Source organism: Ooceraea biroi, chromosome 10, assembly GCF_003672135.1.
Source record: "Ooceraea biroi isolate clonal line C1 chromosome 10, Obir_v5.4, whole genome shotgun sequence".
Classification (NCBI taxonomy): domain Eukaryota; kingdom Metazoa; phylum Arthropoda; class Insecta; order Hymenoptera; family Formicidae; genus Ooceraea; species Ooceraea biroi.
In genome coordinates, this window is record NC_039515.1 from 7,269,483 (window position 1) to 7,281,624 (window position 12,142).

The 12,142-nt window shown below is 42.3% G+C and overlaps 3 protein-coding genes and 1 non-coding gene across 6 annotated transcripts; 2 read left to right on the forward strand and 2 right to left on the reverse strand.

Annotated features, from left to right (window-relative positions):
* The first annotated feature begins 2,013 nt into the window (after nt 1-2,013).
* Nucleotides 2,014-3,360, forward strand: LOC105283764 (density-regulated protein homolog). Its single transcript, XM_011346798.3, has 5 exons — nt 2,014-2,316; nt 2,527-2,611; nt 2,688-2,870; nt 2,956-3,095; nt 3,209-3,360. The coding sequence occupies exons 1-5, from the start codon at nt 2,215-2,217 to the stop codon at nt 3,251-3,253; spliced, it is 555 nt and encodes a 184-aa protein (XP_011345100.1). The 5' UTR covers nt 2,014-2,214; the 3' UTR covers nt 3,254-3,360.
* On the reverse strand, nt 3,283-4,377 carry LOC105283765 (DNA-directed RNA polymerase III subunit RPC9). 3 transcript variants are annotated; one of them, XM_011346800.3, is made up of 4 exons: nt 4,240-4,377; nt 3,945-4,041; nt 3,612-3,879; nt 3,283-3,482 (listed from the first exon to the last, which is right to left on the reverse strand). In XM_011346800.3, exons 2-4 carry the CDS (start codon nt 3,950-3,952, stop codon nt 3,375-3,377), a joined length of 384 nt encoding a protein of 127 aa, XP_011345102.1. In that variant the 5' UTR covers nt 3,953-4,041; nt 4,240-4,377; the 3' UTR covers nt 3,283-3,374. The 3 variants fall into 3 exon arrangements, with proteins under 3 accessions (XP_011345102.1, XP_011345103.1, XP_011345101.1); XM_011346801.3 differs by having other exon boundaries at nt 4,207-4,373; XM_011346799.3 differs by having other exon boundaries at nt 4,134-4,373.
* Nucleotide 4,378: 1 nt separating this feature from the next.
* Trnaw-cca lies at nt 4,379-4,450 on the reverse strand. Its single transcript has one exon. It is a non-coding gene; the product is annotated as a tRNA-Trp (tRNA).
* A 297-nt stretch (nt 4,451-4,747) lies between these two features.
* On the forward strand, nt 4,748-11,681 carry LOC105283763 (structural maintenance of chromosomes protein 4). Its single transcript, XM_011346797.3, has 8 exons — nt 4,748-5,710; nt 5,778-5,969; nt 6,809-6,985; nt 7,075-7,367; nt 7,503-7,782; nt 7,897-8,493; nt 8,740-10,982; nt 11,534-11,681. The coding sequence occupies exons 1-8, from the start codon at nt 5,474-5,476 to the stop codon at nt 11,679-11,681; spliced, it is 4,167 nt and encodes a 1,388-aa protein (XP_011345099.2). The 5' UTR covers nt 4,748-5,473.
* The last annotated feature ends 461 nt before the right edge of the window (nt 11,682-12,142 follow it).

Sequence of the window (12,142 nt, forward strand, 5' to 3'; positions counted from 1 at the left end):
ACCCGCTCGGGGTGGCGCTCCACTACCTTCTCTCGAGATCAGAGAATGAATCGCAGGAAAGAGAGATCAGCTCTGCAGGACTTCTACGAACAAGAGGAATGTCCCCTGTATGGCCCTGGACTAGCCGATTGATCGTAAGTAACATTATCTCTATGTAATCAGTATGAAAAACTTTAAACGTGTTTTTCTCGAAACCACGTTTTTCAAATTGGTTCCCATGATATCTCAAAAACCAGTTAATCAATTGACTCAGGCTCTTGCACACATCTTCAGTATATGTGTGGCTATAGCCCCTACCACGATCAAGTCGAAATATTGTTTTTTGGAATTTCTACAGCCCTTCAATGGTGAAAAAAATGGCACAAATCGAAACTTAATTTTCTCAATGAAGTCATGTTTTAAATTTTCAACATTTTTTTTCATTCTGGTACCTGCTATAAGCCCATACTCATACTAATTAAGGATCTCTTTGGGTTTTTTGTTCCAGATGAGCAGAACAGCTGAAATCATGGGAACCATGGACCAACTTTTTTTTTCATGTTCTTATTTAATATCATGTGCAGCGCTTATTTATAGTAATTGTCTAATACAAAAATTTGGAAACATACACCAAATATGTATGAATAAGCAGGGAAAACCCTGCCTCAAAAAACATACTTTTTTCAAAAAAAATTCACCAAAATAGCATACAAATTCCGCTTTTACACTAGGATACCCCCTTAAGGGGGTATTCTAGTGTAGCATGTCAGAAAAATCGAATTTTTTTTTTGGCATATTTTGCAAGTATATGGTATGGAAAATATGTCTGCGAGAAGATTTAGCCCGATTCGCAAAATTAACAAAGTAATAGCACCTAATAGAAAATAACCTCTGGCGCGCGCTCGGCGGTTGGACCGCGCGGCACACAACAGAGCATTGCGTTAGTATTTTAGGTAGGGTCGGAAGATCGTTATTCTTTGAAGGTCGTACATTTGAATTGGAGCCTTTGTATAGTACAGCTTATATAGTACAATGAATCTCTAAATTCATTGATTTGGACTTTTGCTCCAAAACATCTCCATGCTGGCGTGAAAGTTGTTGAAATAGCAACATTCTTGGCAGTTATAATTTCCAATAAAGGATTTATGCCAATTTTCAAACTTATGAACGTGATGGGAGTTAGTATTGGTCAGCAAGCGGTGTGTACGCAAACTCCCGGAACGAAGCTCGTATCACCCGCTCGGGGTGGCGCTCCACTACCTTCTCTCGAGATCAGAGAATGAATCGCAGAGAAGAGAAATCAGCTCTGCAGGACTTCTACGAACAAGAGGAATGTCCCCTGTATGGCCCTGGACTAGCCGATTGATCGTAAGTAACATTATCTCTATGTAATCAGTATGAAAAACTTTAAACGTGTTTTTCTCGAAACCACGTTTTTCAAATTGGTTCCCATGATATCTCAAAAACCAGTTAATCAATTGACTCAGGCTCTTGCACACATCTTCAGTATATGTGTGGCTATAGCCCCTACCACGATCAAGTCGAAATATTGTTTTTTGGAATTTCTACAGCCCTTCAATGGTGAAAAAAATGGCACAAATCGAAACTTAATTTTCTCAATGAAGTCATGTTTTAAATTTTCAACATTTTTTTTCATTCTGGTACCTGCTATAAGCCCATACTCATACTAATTAAGGATCTCTTTGGGTTTTTTGTTCCAGATGAGCAGAACAGCTGAAATCATGGGAACCATGGACCAACTTTTTTTTTCATGTTCTTATTTAATATCATGTGCAGCGCTTATTTATAGTTATTGTCTAATACAAAAATTTGGAAACACACCAAATATGTATGAATAAGCAGGGAAAACCCCGCCTCAAAAAACCTTATACTTTTTTCAAAAAAAATTCACCAAAATAGCATACATATTCCGCTTTTACACTAGAATACCCTCTTAAGGCTATCTGGTGATAAAAACAGACTATGAGTACCGTCCTTAAAGAAATCGAAGCTACTTTCGATATTACTAGATCTTGTCTTGAAGTTACTATTTCCTTGGAAGCTTCTAACCTCATATTGCATGCGGTACGATATATTCGTAATATTTGTGTATATGTAAAAGTGTTGCTTTCCTTGTAGTGCCGACACGACGAAACGAAAGATCATAAAAGCGGCCTTTACAGAGGTTATACTGACAGGACCCGGTTATATCAGATAAGGTTAGACGCCGCAAAAATGTCGACGGAGCAACAGACGGATCTTCGACTAGGACCTGTTCCTAATGTCACTTATCCTATTCAGGTCCATTATTGCGGAAATTGTTCGCTGCCCATCGAGGTAAGTTACAAGCTTAATCAAATTTAAATTTTTTATAATCATGAAATTTACACTGTATTTCCAGTTAATTATCACAAATAGCTATTTTCAGCAGTTATTTCAAGGAAATCTGCATGTGATAATTAATTGGAAATAAAGTGTAAATTTCATGATTATAAAACATTTAAATTTGATTACCGACAAAGATCTATAGCAATGATTGATTCGCAGTATTGCGAGTACTATCCCGAGTATGACAAGTGCAAGCAGTGGCTGGAGAGAAATCTTCCGACTGAATTTGAGAAAATTAAATTAGGTATTTATTAAGAAAATTAAAAAACCTTAAAAGTAATGATATTTGAGATTCTAATCAAAGGATTCTGTTACCCAAGCTACTGAAGATGGTACTACCGAAGCTAGTGGAGCAGAGGATGAGAAGAAACGACAGAAGCGAGGTGGTAAAGGTATGCTAAAGGCAAAGAAGAAAGAGGACGTACCACGGTTGGTCACAGTTTCCAGAGCACCCAGGGGAAAGAAGAAATCTGTCACGGTTGTGACTGGTCTTAGTACTTTTGGTAATACTTCAAATTAACATCCTAATCTACTCCTAAAGAAATGAACGAATATCTGTAATAATTATAATAAATGTTAATTCTACAGATATAGATCTAAAGGTAGCAGCAAAATTTTTTGGTAGCAAGTTCGCCTGCGGTTCTAGTGTCACTGGGGATGATGAAATTGTCATACAGGGAGATGTCAAAGACGACTTATTCGAAGTGATACCAGAAAAGTGGCCACAAGTGAGTTTTGCCACTGAAATAAATCAGAAATAAATAAAAGAATAAAATGTTTAAATATATAATAATAATAAGTAATAGAAATTCTAAAAGTATTTTTATTTTGTCTGTCTCAGATTGATGAAGACTCCATAGACGATCTTGGGGATCAGAAGAGATAATATGGCTACTACTAAAAACGCACACCATTGTATTTAATGCTATACTATTTCCAATTCATGTTTATTATAAATAAAATGTACATACAAATATATATTTAAATGAGCTATGTTGAGAGCTAGATTAAGTTTCTTGTTCCGTATCTTGCTTGTCTTCCCGCACGTTCGTAACGATCTGCAGTACAGCCTCCACTTCTTCTTCCGATAGTCGTTCCTCGCTCTCTTCCACCATCTATGCACACAAATGTCATGAAATAATTCTTTTATAAATAGATTTGCTGCTAATTAAAATGTCGAAAGATTTAAATCATTTTTAGGGCTTTTATTCTAGAGAAATATTATAAAAAATTTTTTAAATTACCAATTGTATCTCAAGCGGAGTAGTCGGACAAAGGTTGAGGAGAGTAAGCTTTTCAGCTTTCGTTAATTTTTTGGATTCCATTGCTTTCAAGTATTCTACAATCTTCTCTTCGCTCTGCTTTTTGCATGGCGTGTCCTCCAGATACTTGATCGTTTGATAAGTAATGGTCGCCAGTTGATTCATCTTTTGCTTCTTGTACGATTTTGTGTTTTGCAAGATTTTCAGCACCTCATAGTTGCTCAGAAGTTGATTCCAGTTACCTTTTACCCTGAAAGTTTCCAAAATAAAAATTTTACAAACCAAAAGAGACTGAATTTAATGACGTACACTTACACTTTCATGGCGTCACTTTTCAATTAAAAAGAGGCTTTTGGATGATTTCAGCGATTAGAAAAATCCGTCAAGGTACTCAATTTCGAGGTTATGGTGCCTAAGGTGCAAAAAATACACAAAATACAATTATCACACTATACTGCAGTTGCATTACTTGCATTTGACTAACGCAAGAATACATAGACATACACAAGAATATTCAGAACGTCCTTACGACGATAAAAGCGTTAAAAATAAAATGACAAAGTGGCCTAAAAACCACCTGATTGGCTGAGAATTGAAGGTAAACACGTACTGAGTATGGGCCCCGTATGTATATGAATATTATATTACGCAGTGTATTTTGTATTATAGAAATGTAGATCAGTCATGATATTGTTACGAATTTTGATTATTGAAATATCACAAGACGAAATTGTAAAAAAATAATTCATTGACCCCGACGTGATTTGAACACGCAACCTTCTGATCTGGAGTCAGACGCGCTACCGTTGCGCCACGGAGTCCTGCGATAAACGCACCCAACTTACGGTACTTGAGTAATGGAACGTTTCAAATTAGAAGTGCATTACTTTTAACAAGACAAAGTATGAAACAAAAATGCAAAATAATGATGCTTAATATTCTAAAAATTAAAAAGCTAAATTTTTCTCACGGATTTGGCAATAACAATAAAAGCTGTTTTATTATCGTTTGTATTTTTATATAATGTTGTATACGTTTGGTCGCCATTTTGATTATTCGATTCGTGTTTTAACGTCTCTTGTGACCGATATTTTTACAAATAATTTCGTAGTATCGAGAAAAACCGGGAAAGTTTCGTGAAGAAATTGTCCTACGGATTATAAGGATTTGAATATAACGGTCGACTCTCCAGGCACGATTTAAGGCTACGCGCAATTCGGACTCGGCGTTGCGGGTGGTTCGTTACGCGGGATTTTGAATTTTACAATGTAGCGTCCCTTCGGCGCGTCGCGATGGCAGGCGTCGAAAATATCGGAGCTTGGTAATTAATCGTTGTCACAGGCCTGATTTGAGCGCGAATATTCTCTTCGCTCCGAGATATCGCACGCGCGCAGTGAAAAATATGACCGTAATATGTCGGTGTGTGAAGTTATCGCGTTAACGAGTGACAATTTTCTGTTTGCGTACCGCGCGCGGGAAAACGGGGGGCGAAAACTTCCCTCATTTTCGCAACGCCGAGGCGCGTGCATCGTGAGATCTCGAGCGTTTCGCGCTTGAACGTTACTCGATACCGATTAATCCGGCCGATGCCGGTAATATGACACTCGCCAACGATATTATCACTGAGCTAACCTCAAATCGTGGACGGAGCATCGCCGTAGCCGGCCGTAGGCATACGTAGGCTCAATATTAGGCACGTATATTTGTCCTGAGCAGAACGGTGAGAGAGACAAAAGCAAGGAAGGCATACGGCACATGCCGATTCCGTTATACATGTCTACGTAGCCGGCAGGAAAACGGCATAAGCGATCTATAATTGTTCACCCTGCGAGGCTCTTGCCAAAATGGCCAGAGAGGGAAGAAACACCCTCAACAATAGCACGGAGGACGACGAGCGGGGCGAGGAGTATGACACAGACGAGGAAGGTGGCCTAAAGGTGGACGACGAGATATACATTCCACCACCACCAAGAGTGTTCAGCGAGGTTGACACTACTGGGCCGAGGCTCATGATCACCAAAATCGTCAATGTAAATTTTAAGAGCTACGCTGGCACGCAGATCATTGGACCCTTCCACAAGGTAAACGTACTAGCGTAACGTGTGTGGATGAGGACTTAAGGTACTTAACAGCAGTTTTCTCTTTCAGAGCTTTTCGGCGATAGTGGGCCCCAATGGCAGCGGTAAAAGTAACGTGATAGACTCTATGCTGTTCGTGTTCGGCTATCGCGCCAGTAAGATCAGGTCGAAGAAGATATCTGTCCTGATACATAATTCCAGCCAACATTCACACATAAATAGTTGTACTGTATCTGTACACTTTCACAGAATCATTGACAAGGTAAGCTAAAACTTCTGCGATACTTCACTTTAACGTACGTGTCTGTAATAAATGCACAATAAATATAATAAATGGCTCTAGTTAAGGGGGGAGCCTGCTTTAGAACGCTGAAAATAAGGTATATTTTACGAATTGTTTTTGGAGAAACTATACAGCGGATCATTATAAAACTTTGATGCATTTATTAGTACATGTTTAAAGATAAAAAAATTATTTTTTGATTTGAATATATCTCTTGTAGAGGTCGTCCTGGAGAAATCTTAGTGCAGCCGCGTCGCCGGCATTGCAAATTGCTGAGCATTCTCCTGCCTCCAAATTTCGTCTAAACTGAAAAATTGAAATATGTTCTCGTTATTTATGAATTCCCATCGTCGATGAACCAAAGAGAGAAGAAAAAAGTTGAAAAGTGTCAAAATGGTGGAGCTTAGAACACAAAAGTACGATTTTTAGGCAAAGTTGTTGAACTTTTTCATGCAAAAGTAATTGTTTAACTTAATGTTTTTATGAATATTAAAGGTTCATCGACGATGGGAATTCATAAATAACGAGAAAATATTTCAATTTTTCAGTTTGGATGAAATTTGGAGGCAGGAGAATGCTCACCAATTTACAATGCCGGCTGCACTAAGATGCCTCCAGGACGACCTCTACAGGCGATATATTCAAATAAAAAAATAATTTTTTTTATCTTTAAACATGTACTAATAAATGCATCAAAGTTTTATAATGATCCGCTGTATAGTTTCTCCAAAAACAATTCGTAAAATTATACCTTATTTTCAACGTTCTAAAGCAGGCTCCCCCCTTAAACTTGAAATTGATGAAATTATATTTTCAAGTCTGAAGAAGAGTACGAGGCCATCCCAGACACTGAATTTGTCATATCTAGGACGGCGTTCAAGGACAGCACATCGTATTACGAGCACAATAAGAAGAAGGTACAATTCAAGGAGATTGCTAAGCTTCTGAGGTCCCATGGGGTCGATTTGGATCACAATCGGTTTCTGATATTGCAGGTAAAGAGTCGTTTAATTAATCATTAAATTATTCCAATTACGGAATTAACGTAGATTATTGATAAATGATAAAAATATGCGGTTGATAGGGCGAAGTTGAGCAGATTGCGATGATGAAGCCCAAGGGGCAAAACGAAAATGATACCGGAATGCTGGAATTCCTGGAAGATATAATCGGCACGTTTCGCTATAAGGAACCGCTGGAGAAGTTAGCGGATAAAATCGAGACGTTAACGGAACGTAGAGTGGAGAAGCTGCATCGTCTCAGGGTTGTGCAAAAGGAGAAGGAGGCACTGGAGGAGCCTATGCAGGACGCGGTGCAGTACCTGAAGATGGAGAACGTGATAATCAGATTGCAGCATCAACTTTATCATTGTAAAAGGTAACTTAAGTGCAACTTTACATTATTTTCTTTCTTTTGTTAAACGAGAAGTATTTAAAACAATTACGACCAGACTGAGATTTACGATGATTAATATCGAGAAGAAATACTGAGGTTCACGGATGTTTTCGCTAGATCCGAAGCGGTGAAAGAACTTTCTGAGCATGTGGCGAGGAATGATGTCCTGAACAAGGAACTGGAGGAGCTGATGGACGACATGAAGAGCATCCGCGCGCAGAAGGAAGAGAAAACCAAGACGATCAAGGAAAAGATCAAGAAATGGGACGCTCTACAACGGCAAAAGGACGAAGCTACGACAAAGTTTGACAAAGTGCGCAAGCGGGACGAGTCGCTGCACGCTGAAATGGTCGAGACGAACAAACGGCGAAAGGCCAACATGGCATCCACCAAGACGGTAATTTCCTTCTTCGGTCTGCCTCGAGTGGAGCCAACGTTGGCTTCGCATACGAATATTAAACAGATGTTAAAGCTATGTGGGATTGTACAATTAATTTGACGATTGATGCAGGAGAAAAGCAAGTTGGAGGAACTGCTGAAAGTACCGGAGAATAATACGAAGGGCATCGAGGAGTGCGAGCGTCTGATCGAGACGCATACGAAGAACAGGGAGAAAGAGGAGGCCTCCCTGGCGACCCTGATGGCGGGACTGCGCGAGAAGACGGAGCCGCTGCTGAATGAGCGATCCGAGTTGGAGAAGGAACTGATAACGCTCAGGAAGAACGTCGACCAGGCAAAAGCGGCGTACGATATCGCGCAATCCGAATTGGAGCTTTATACGTCGGTAGAGAAGGTTGAGAAGGAGAAGTTGGAAGATCTTCGGGGATCTCTGGAGAAGACCGCGAGTACTCTCGAAGAGCGTCGGAAGCAGCTATCTCTGTTCGATACGAAGATTCCGGTGACCAAGCGCAGCCTGAAGCAGGCACAGGGTGAGCTGGACGAGGTGAAGGCTCGCGAGGCCGAGATGACCGGCCAGCTGAAGAAACTGCGGATCACCTTTGAGGAACAGCGTTCTGCGATGCAGGCCAGCAAGTCGCGCAACCGGATTTTGGACTCGCTGATGAGGGAGAAGCGAGAAGGACGGATTCCCGGGATTTTCGGAAGATTGGTGAGTTGTTTCCGATGGAACTGGATTCGCGGAAACGCAACTCGGCAAAACTAGAGCAATTCATTCTCGATACTAGATTGTCGTATCAAATTTTGATCCTCCGCTGTTTAAATAACGTTCCGTCGCGATTCCTATACGTTTTGCCTTACTTTATTTTACGGCTTTTGCTAGAGTAATACACTTCACTCGTAATGAGCGATTTATTTATGGAAACCGACATTTACACTCGCGTTTACCTGCTTTTAGGGCGATTTAGGTGCCATCGACGCCAAGTATGACGTGGCGGTGTCGACGGCGTGCGGCCCGCTGGATAACATCGTCGTGGACACCGTGGCTACAGCACAAACGTGCATAACGTATCTGCGGCAACATGACATAGGACGCGCCACATTCATACCGTTAGAGAAGCAACAGCGATTCCTATCCAAGTGCCGTCAGAAGATTCAAACGCCGGAGAACGTGCATCGGCTGTTCGATCTGGTCAAGGTGGAGGATGAGAGAGTGCTACCCGCGTTCTACTACGGTCTGCAAGATACCTTGGTGGCTCAAGATCTCGATCAAGCGACGCGCATCGCTTACGGTAGGACGCGTTATCGCGTGGTGACGCAAAAAGGTGAACTGATCGAGCTATCGGGCACGATGAGCGGCGGTGGGCGCACGGTACTGCGCGGTCGAATGGGTCAGAAGGTAGTGAGGAACGAACCGTCGAGCGCCGACATCGAGGAACTGCGGTCGCAGCTGGACAGCGTGTTCGAGGAGTGCAATAAGCTTAGGACGAAGCAGCAGCCACTGGAGCAGCAAATTCATACGCTGTCGACCGCGCTGAAAGATATGACGGTAGACAAGAATAAGTTCAGCATCGAGGTGCAGACATTGAGAGAACAAGAGCCGTCGCTGCGGGCGCAGTTCGAGGCGCAGGAGAAGAAGGTCGCGGAGTCGGTATCTGATCCGAGGGAGGTCGCACAGCTAGAAAAAGCGGTCGAGAAGGCGAAATCGCACTTGGATGAGGTCCAGACAAGCTCTGCTTCGGTGGAGAGAGCGGTCGAGCGTATCAACAAGAAGATAGACGACATCTCCGGCAACCGGGTGCGGGACCAGCAGACGAAGATCACGCAGCTGACGAAGTCGGTGGACAAGACCAAGGCGGAGATCTGCCGTTTGCAAGTAGCCATCAAGACCGCCGAGAGAAACGTCAAGAAGACGGAGAAGCATATAGAGACGCTGGAGAGCGACGTGCACGCTTGCGAGGAGAGGTTGAGGGATATTCAGAAAGAGAAATCGGAGCTCGAAGAGCGCGCCAAAGTTATTCTGAACGAACTGAAGGAGCTGAACGAGTCGCTTGCCGAGCGAGACGATGTCGTGTCGTCCTTCAAGAACGAGTTAAACGCCTTGCAGACGCGCGAGGACAAGATCAAGGCGACGAAGATCGACCTGGATCAGAAGCTTCACGAAAGTCGGAAATTGCTGAAGGAGCTCCAGCAGATGATTCCCGAGTGCAATCGGAAAATAGCAGAGCTGAAGTTGCGCGCGGTTCCTCAGGAGACGCTGGAGCCGCTCCGGGATCTAACCGAGGAGCAGGTCGAACAATTGGACTCGAAGGTGGTGATACTGAACTTGCAGAAGGCTAAGAAGAAGCTGCCTGAACTGGTGCCCAACATGCAGATCATCGCGGACTACGAGGAGAAAGACGCGTTGTACATACGTCGCGCCGCCGATCTCGAGGAGGTGACGTTGACGCGCAACAAGATGCGCGACATCTTCGAGACGGCACGCCGGTGTCGGGTCCAGGAATTCCTGCACGGCTTCAGTCTGATCACCACGAAGCTCAAGGAGATGTATCAGATGATCACGCTGGGCGGCGACGCGGAACTGGAGTTGGTCGATTCGCTGGATCCGTTTAGCGAGGGCATCGTCTTCAGCGTGCGCCCGCCCAAGAAATCCTGGAAGAGTATCGGTAATCTCAGTGGCGGCGAAAAGACCTTGAGCTCGCTGGCGCTGGTCTTCGCTCTGCACCACTACAAGCCCACGCCGCTGTATTTCATGGACGAGATCGACGCGGCACTGGACTTCAAGAACGTGTCGATCGTCGGCAATTACATCAAGGAGCGCACAAAGAACGCACAGTTCATCATCATCTCGCTACGCTCGAACATGTTCGAGCTGGCCGACTACCTGGTGGGCATTTACAAGACGTTCAATTGCACCAAGAGCATTACTCTCAATCTGGGCCGCTACTACGAGAACAATGATATCGCGCCGCCTACGCAATGCACCTCCAAGAGCGCGTACGCGGCCTCGCAGAAGCCGCAGGCGTCGTCGCAGCGCAGTCAGGTGAGTTCGCGCAAGGAAAACACTGCGCCCGCAACGAACAACAATAATAATAAAAAAGCGAAAGCGGCGTCATTAAATGGCGAAAAGCTGCCGTCGCCTGCGAGGAATAACGCGAAGGAAATTACGGATGAAGAGCAGCCGGAAATTGATCGCTTAGGGTAGGTACCAAAAAAAGACCTTTTATAAGGCTTTTATAAATTATTACTATTATATTAATAATATTACGTTACTGACATGCACTAATTTTTATTAATATGAATGATAAATACCTAAAAGAGATTAGATATGAGTTATCTCGAGTAGTATGAAAGATAACTTCTTGAAATTTACTGGAGACACATTTTTGGTCTCAGTTTTCAGATGAATTTTCTTCTATAAATAACTATGACCATTTAATATAATAGATATATTAATTATAATACAAATATCTTTTGTAAAATTTATATCAAGATACAGAATTCTTGACAGATTTTATCAAAGTAAAATAAAGAACATACATCGCATAACGCTAATAATGATTAAAAGGAAGAAACTTCTGTTAAAGTCTCCATTCACAGCTGATAGGTATAAGTTAAATAAGTTTACTTCGGTTCGATTAACACAGACACATTCCATTTTTCAGTAAAACTAAATTAGCAAGGTGATTTTGTTGCCCATTCCCGCGAGTCTTGCATTTTAATTCATGCAGTGTGTATTGCGCGTGTTACAGTCTTCCGGATTGGCGGTATGCTCAACGCCACAGAAAACATCATCTCAGAGGCGCTCCAGCAGAAATAGCGAGGAAGAGCACAGAAGAAAAGAAAGAAGGCACGAACAAGAACCGGTCACGAAGAAGCGAAAGTTGCTATAACGACTGAATGGCTTCGTGCTTCGAGACTCGCCGTTCTCGGAAAGTTTAGCACGCGCGAGCACGCAATACCACGAAGCACGATAAATGAACTTGACGATAAATTAACATAGCCATTTTCTTAATATCTAGCGTAATGCGATGTTTTTAGTAATTAAAAAAACAATTTTATTTTTGAATGAAATAGCTTTGCAATTAGATTGGAACAGAGCGATGTCGAATATACGAGAAGGATGACTCACGTAAATACACTCGCACGTTTAACGTTCATGACGCTAAGTGCAATGCAGACTCATTGCAAAGTAACAATATTTTTTATACATTTGTACATGCTAACCTAACTATAAACACAGTTCTACAATTCGCACTGGAGCCTTTACTGCGATTTCATTCCTTTTCTTCCGAGAAAACCCTGTCTTCCGTTTTGCACAGATAAGATATAGAATTAGCAAGCCGAAAACTGAGAATTAC

Bases quoted from the DNA above. Each gene is read 5' to 3' on its own strand.
- LOC105283764 (XM_011346798.3), top strand. From the start codon at position 2,215: ATGTCGACGGAGCAACAGACGGATCTTCGACTAGGACCTGTTCCTAAT. The intron at 2,871-2,955 runs GTAATACTTCAA...TTAATTCTACAG, and splicing joins GACTGGTCTTAGTACTTTTG to ATATAGATCTAAAGGTAGCA. The intron at 3,096-3,208 runs GTGAGTTTTGCC...TGTCTGTCTCAG, and splicing joins TACCAGAAAAGTGGCCACAA to ATTGATGAAGACTCCATAGA.
- LOC105283765 (XM_011346800.3), bottom strand. The intron at 3,483-3,611 runs GTAATTTAAAAA...TTGTGTGCATAG, and splicing joins CTCCGCTTGAGATACAATTG to ATGGTGGAAGAGAGCGAGGA.
- LOC105283763 (XM_011346797.3), top strand. From the start codon at position 5,474: ATGGCCAGAGAGGGAAGAAACACCCTCAACAATAGCACGGAGGACGAC. The intron at 5,970-6,808 runs GTAAGCTAAAAC...TATATTTTCAAG, and splicing joins TTCACAGAATCATTGACAAG to TCTGAAGAAGAGTACGAGGC. The intron at 6,986-7,074 runs GTAAAGAGTCGT...TGCGGTTGATAG, and splicing joins ATCGGTTTCTGATATTGCAG to GGCGAAGTTGAGCAGATTGC.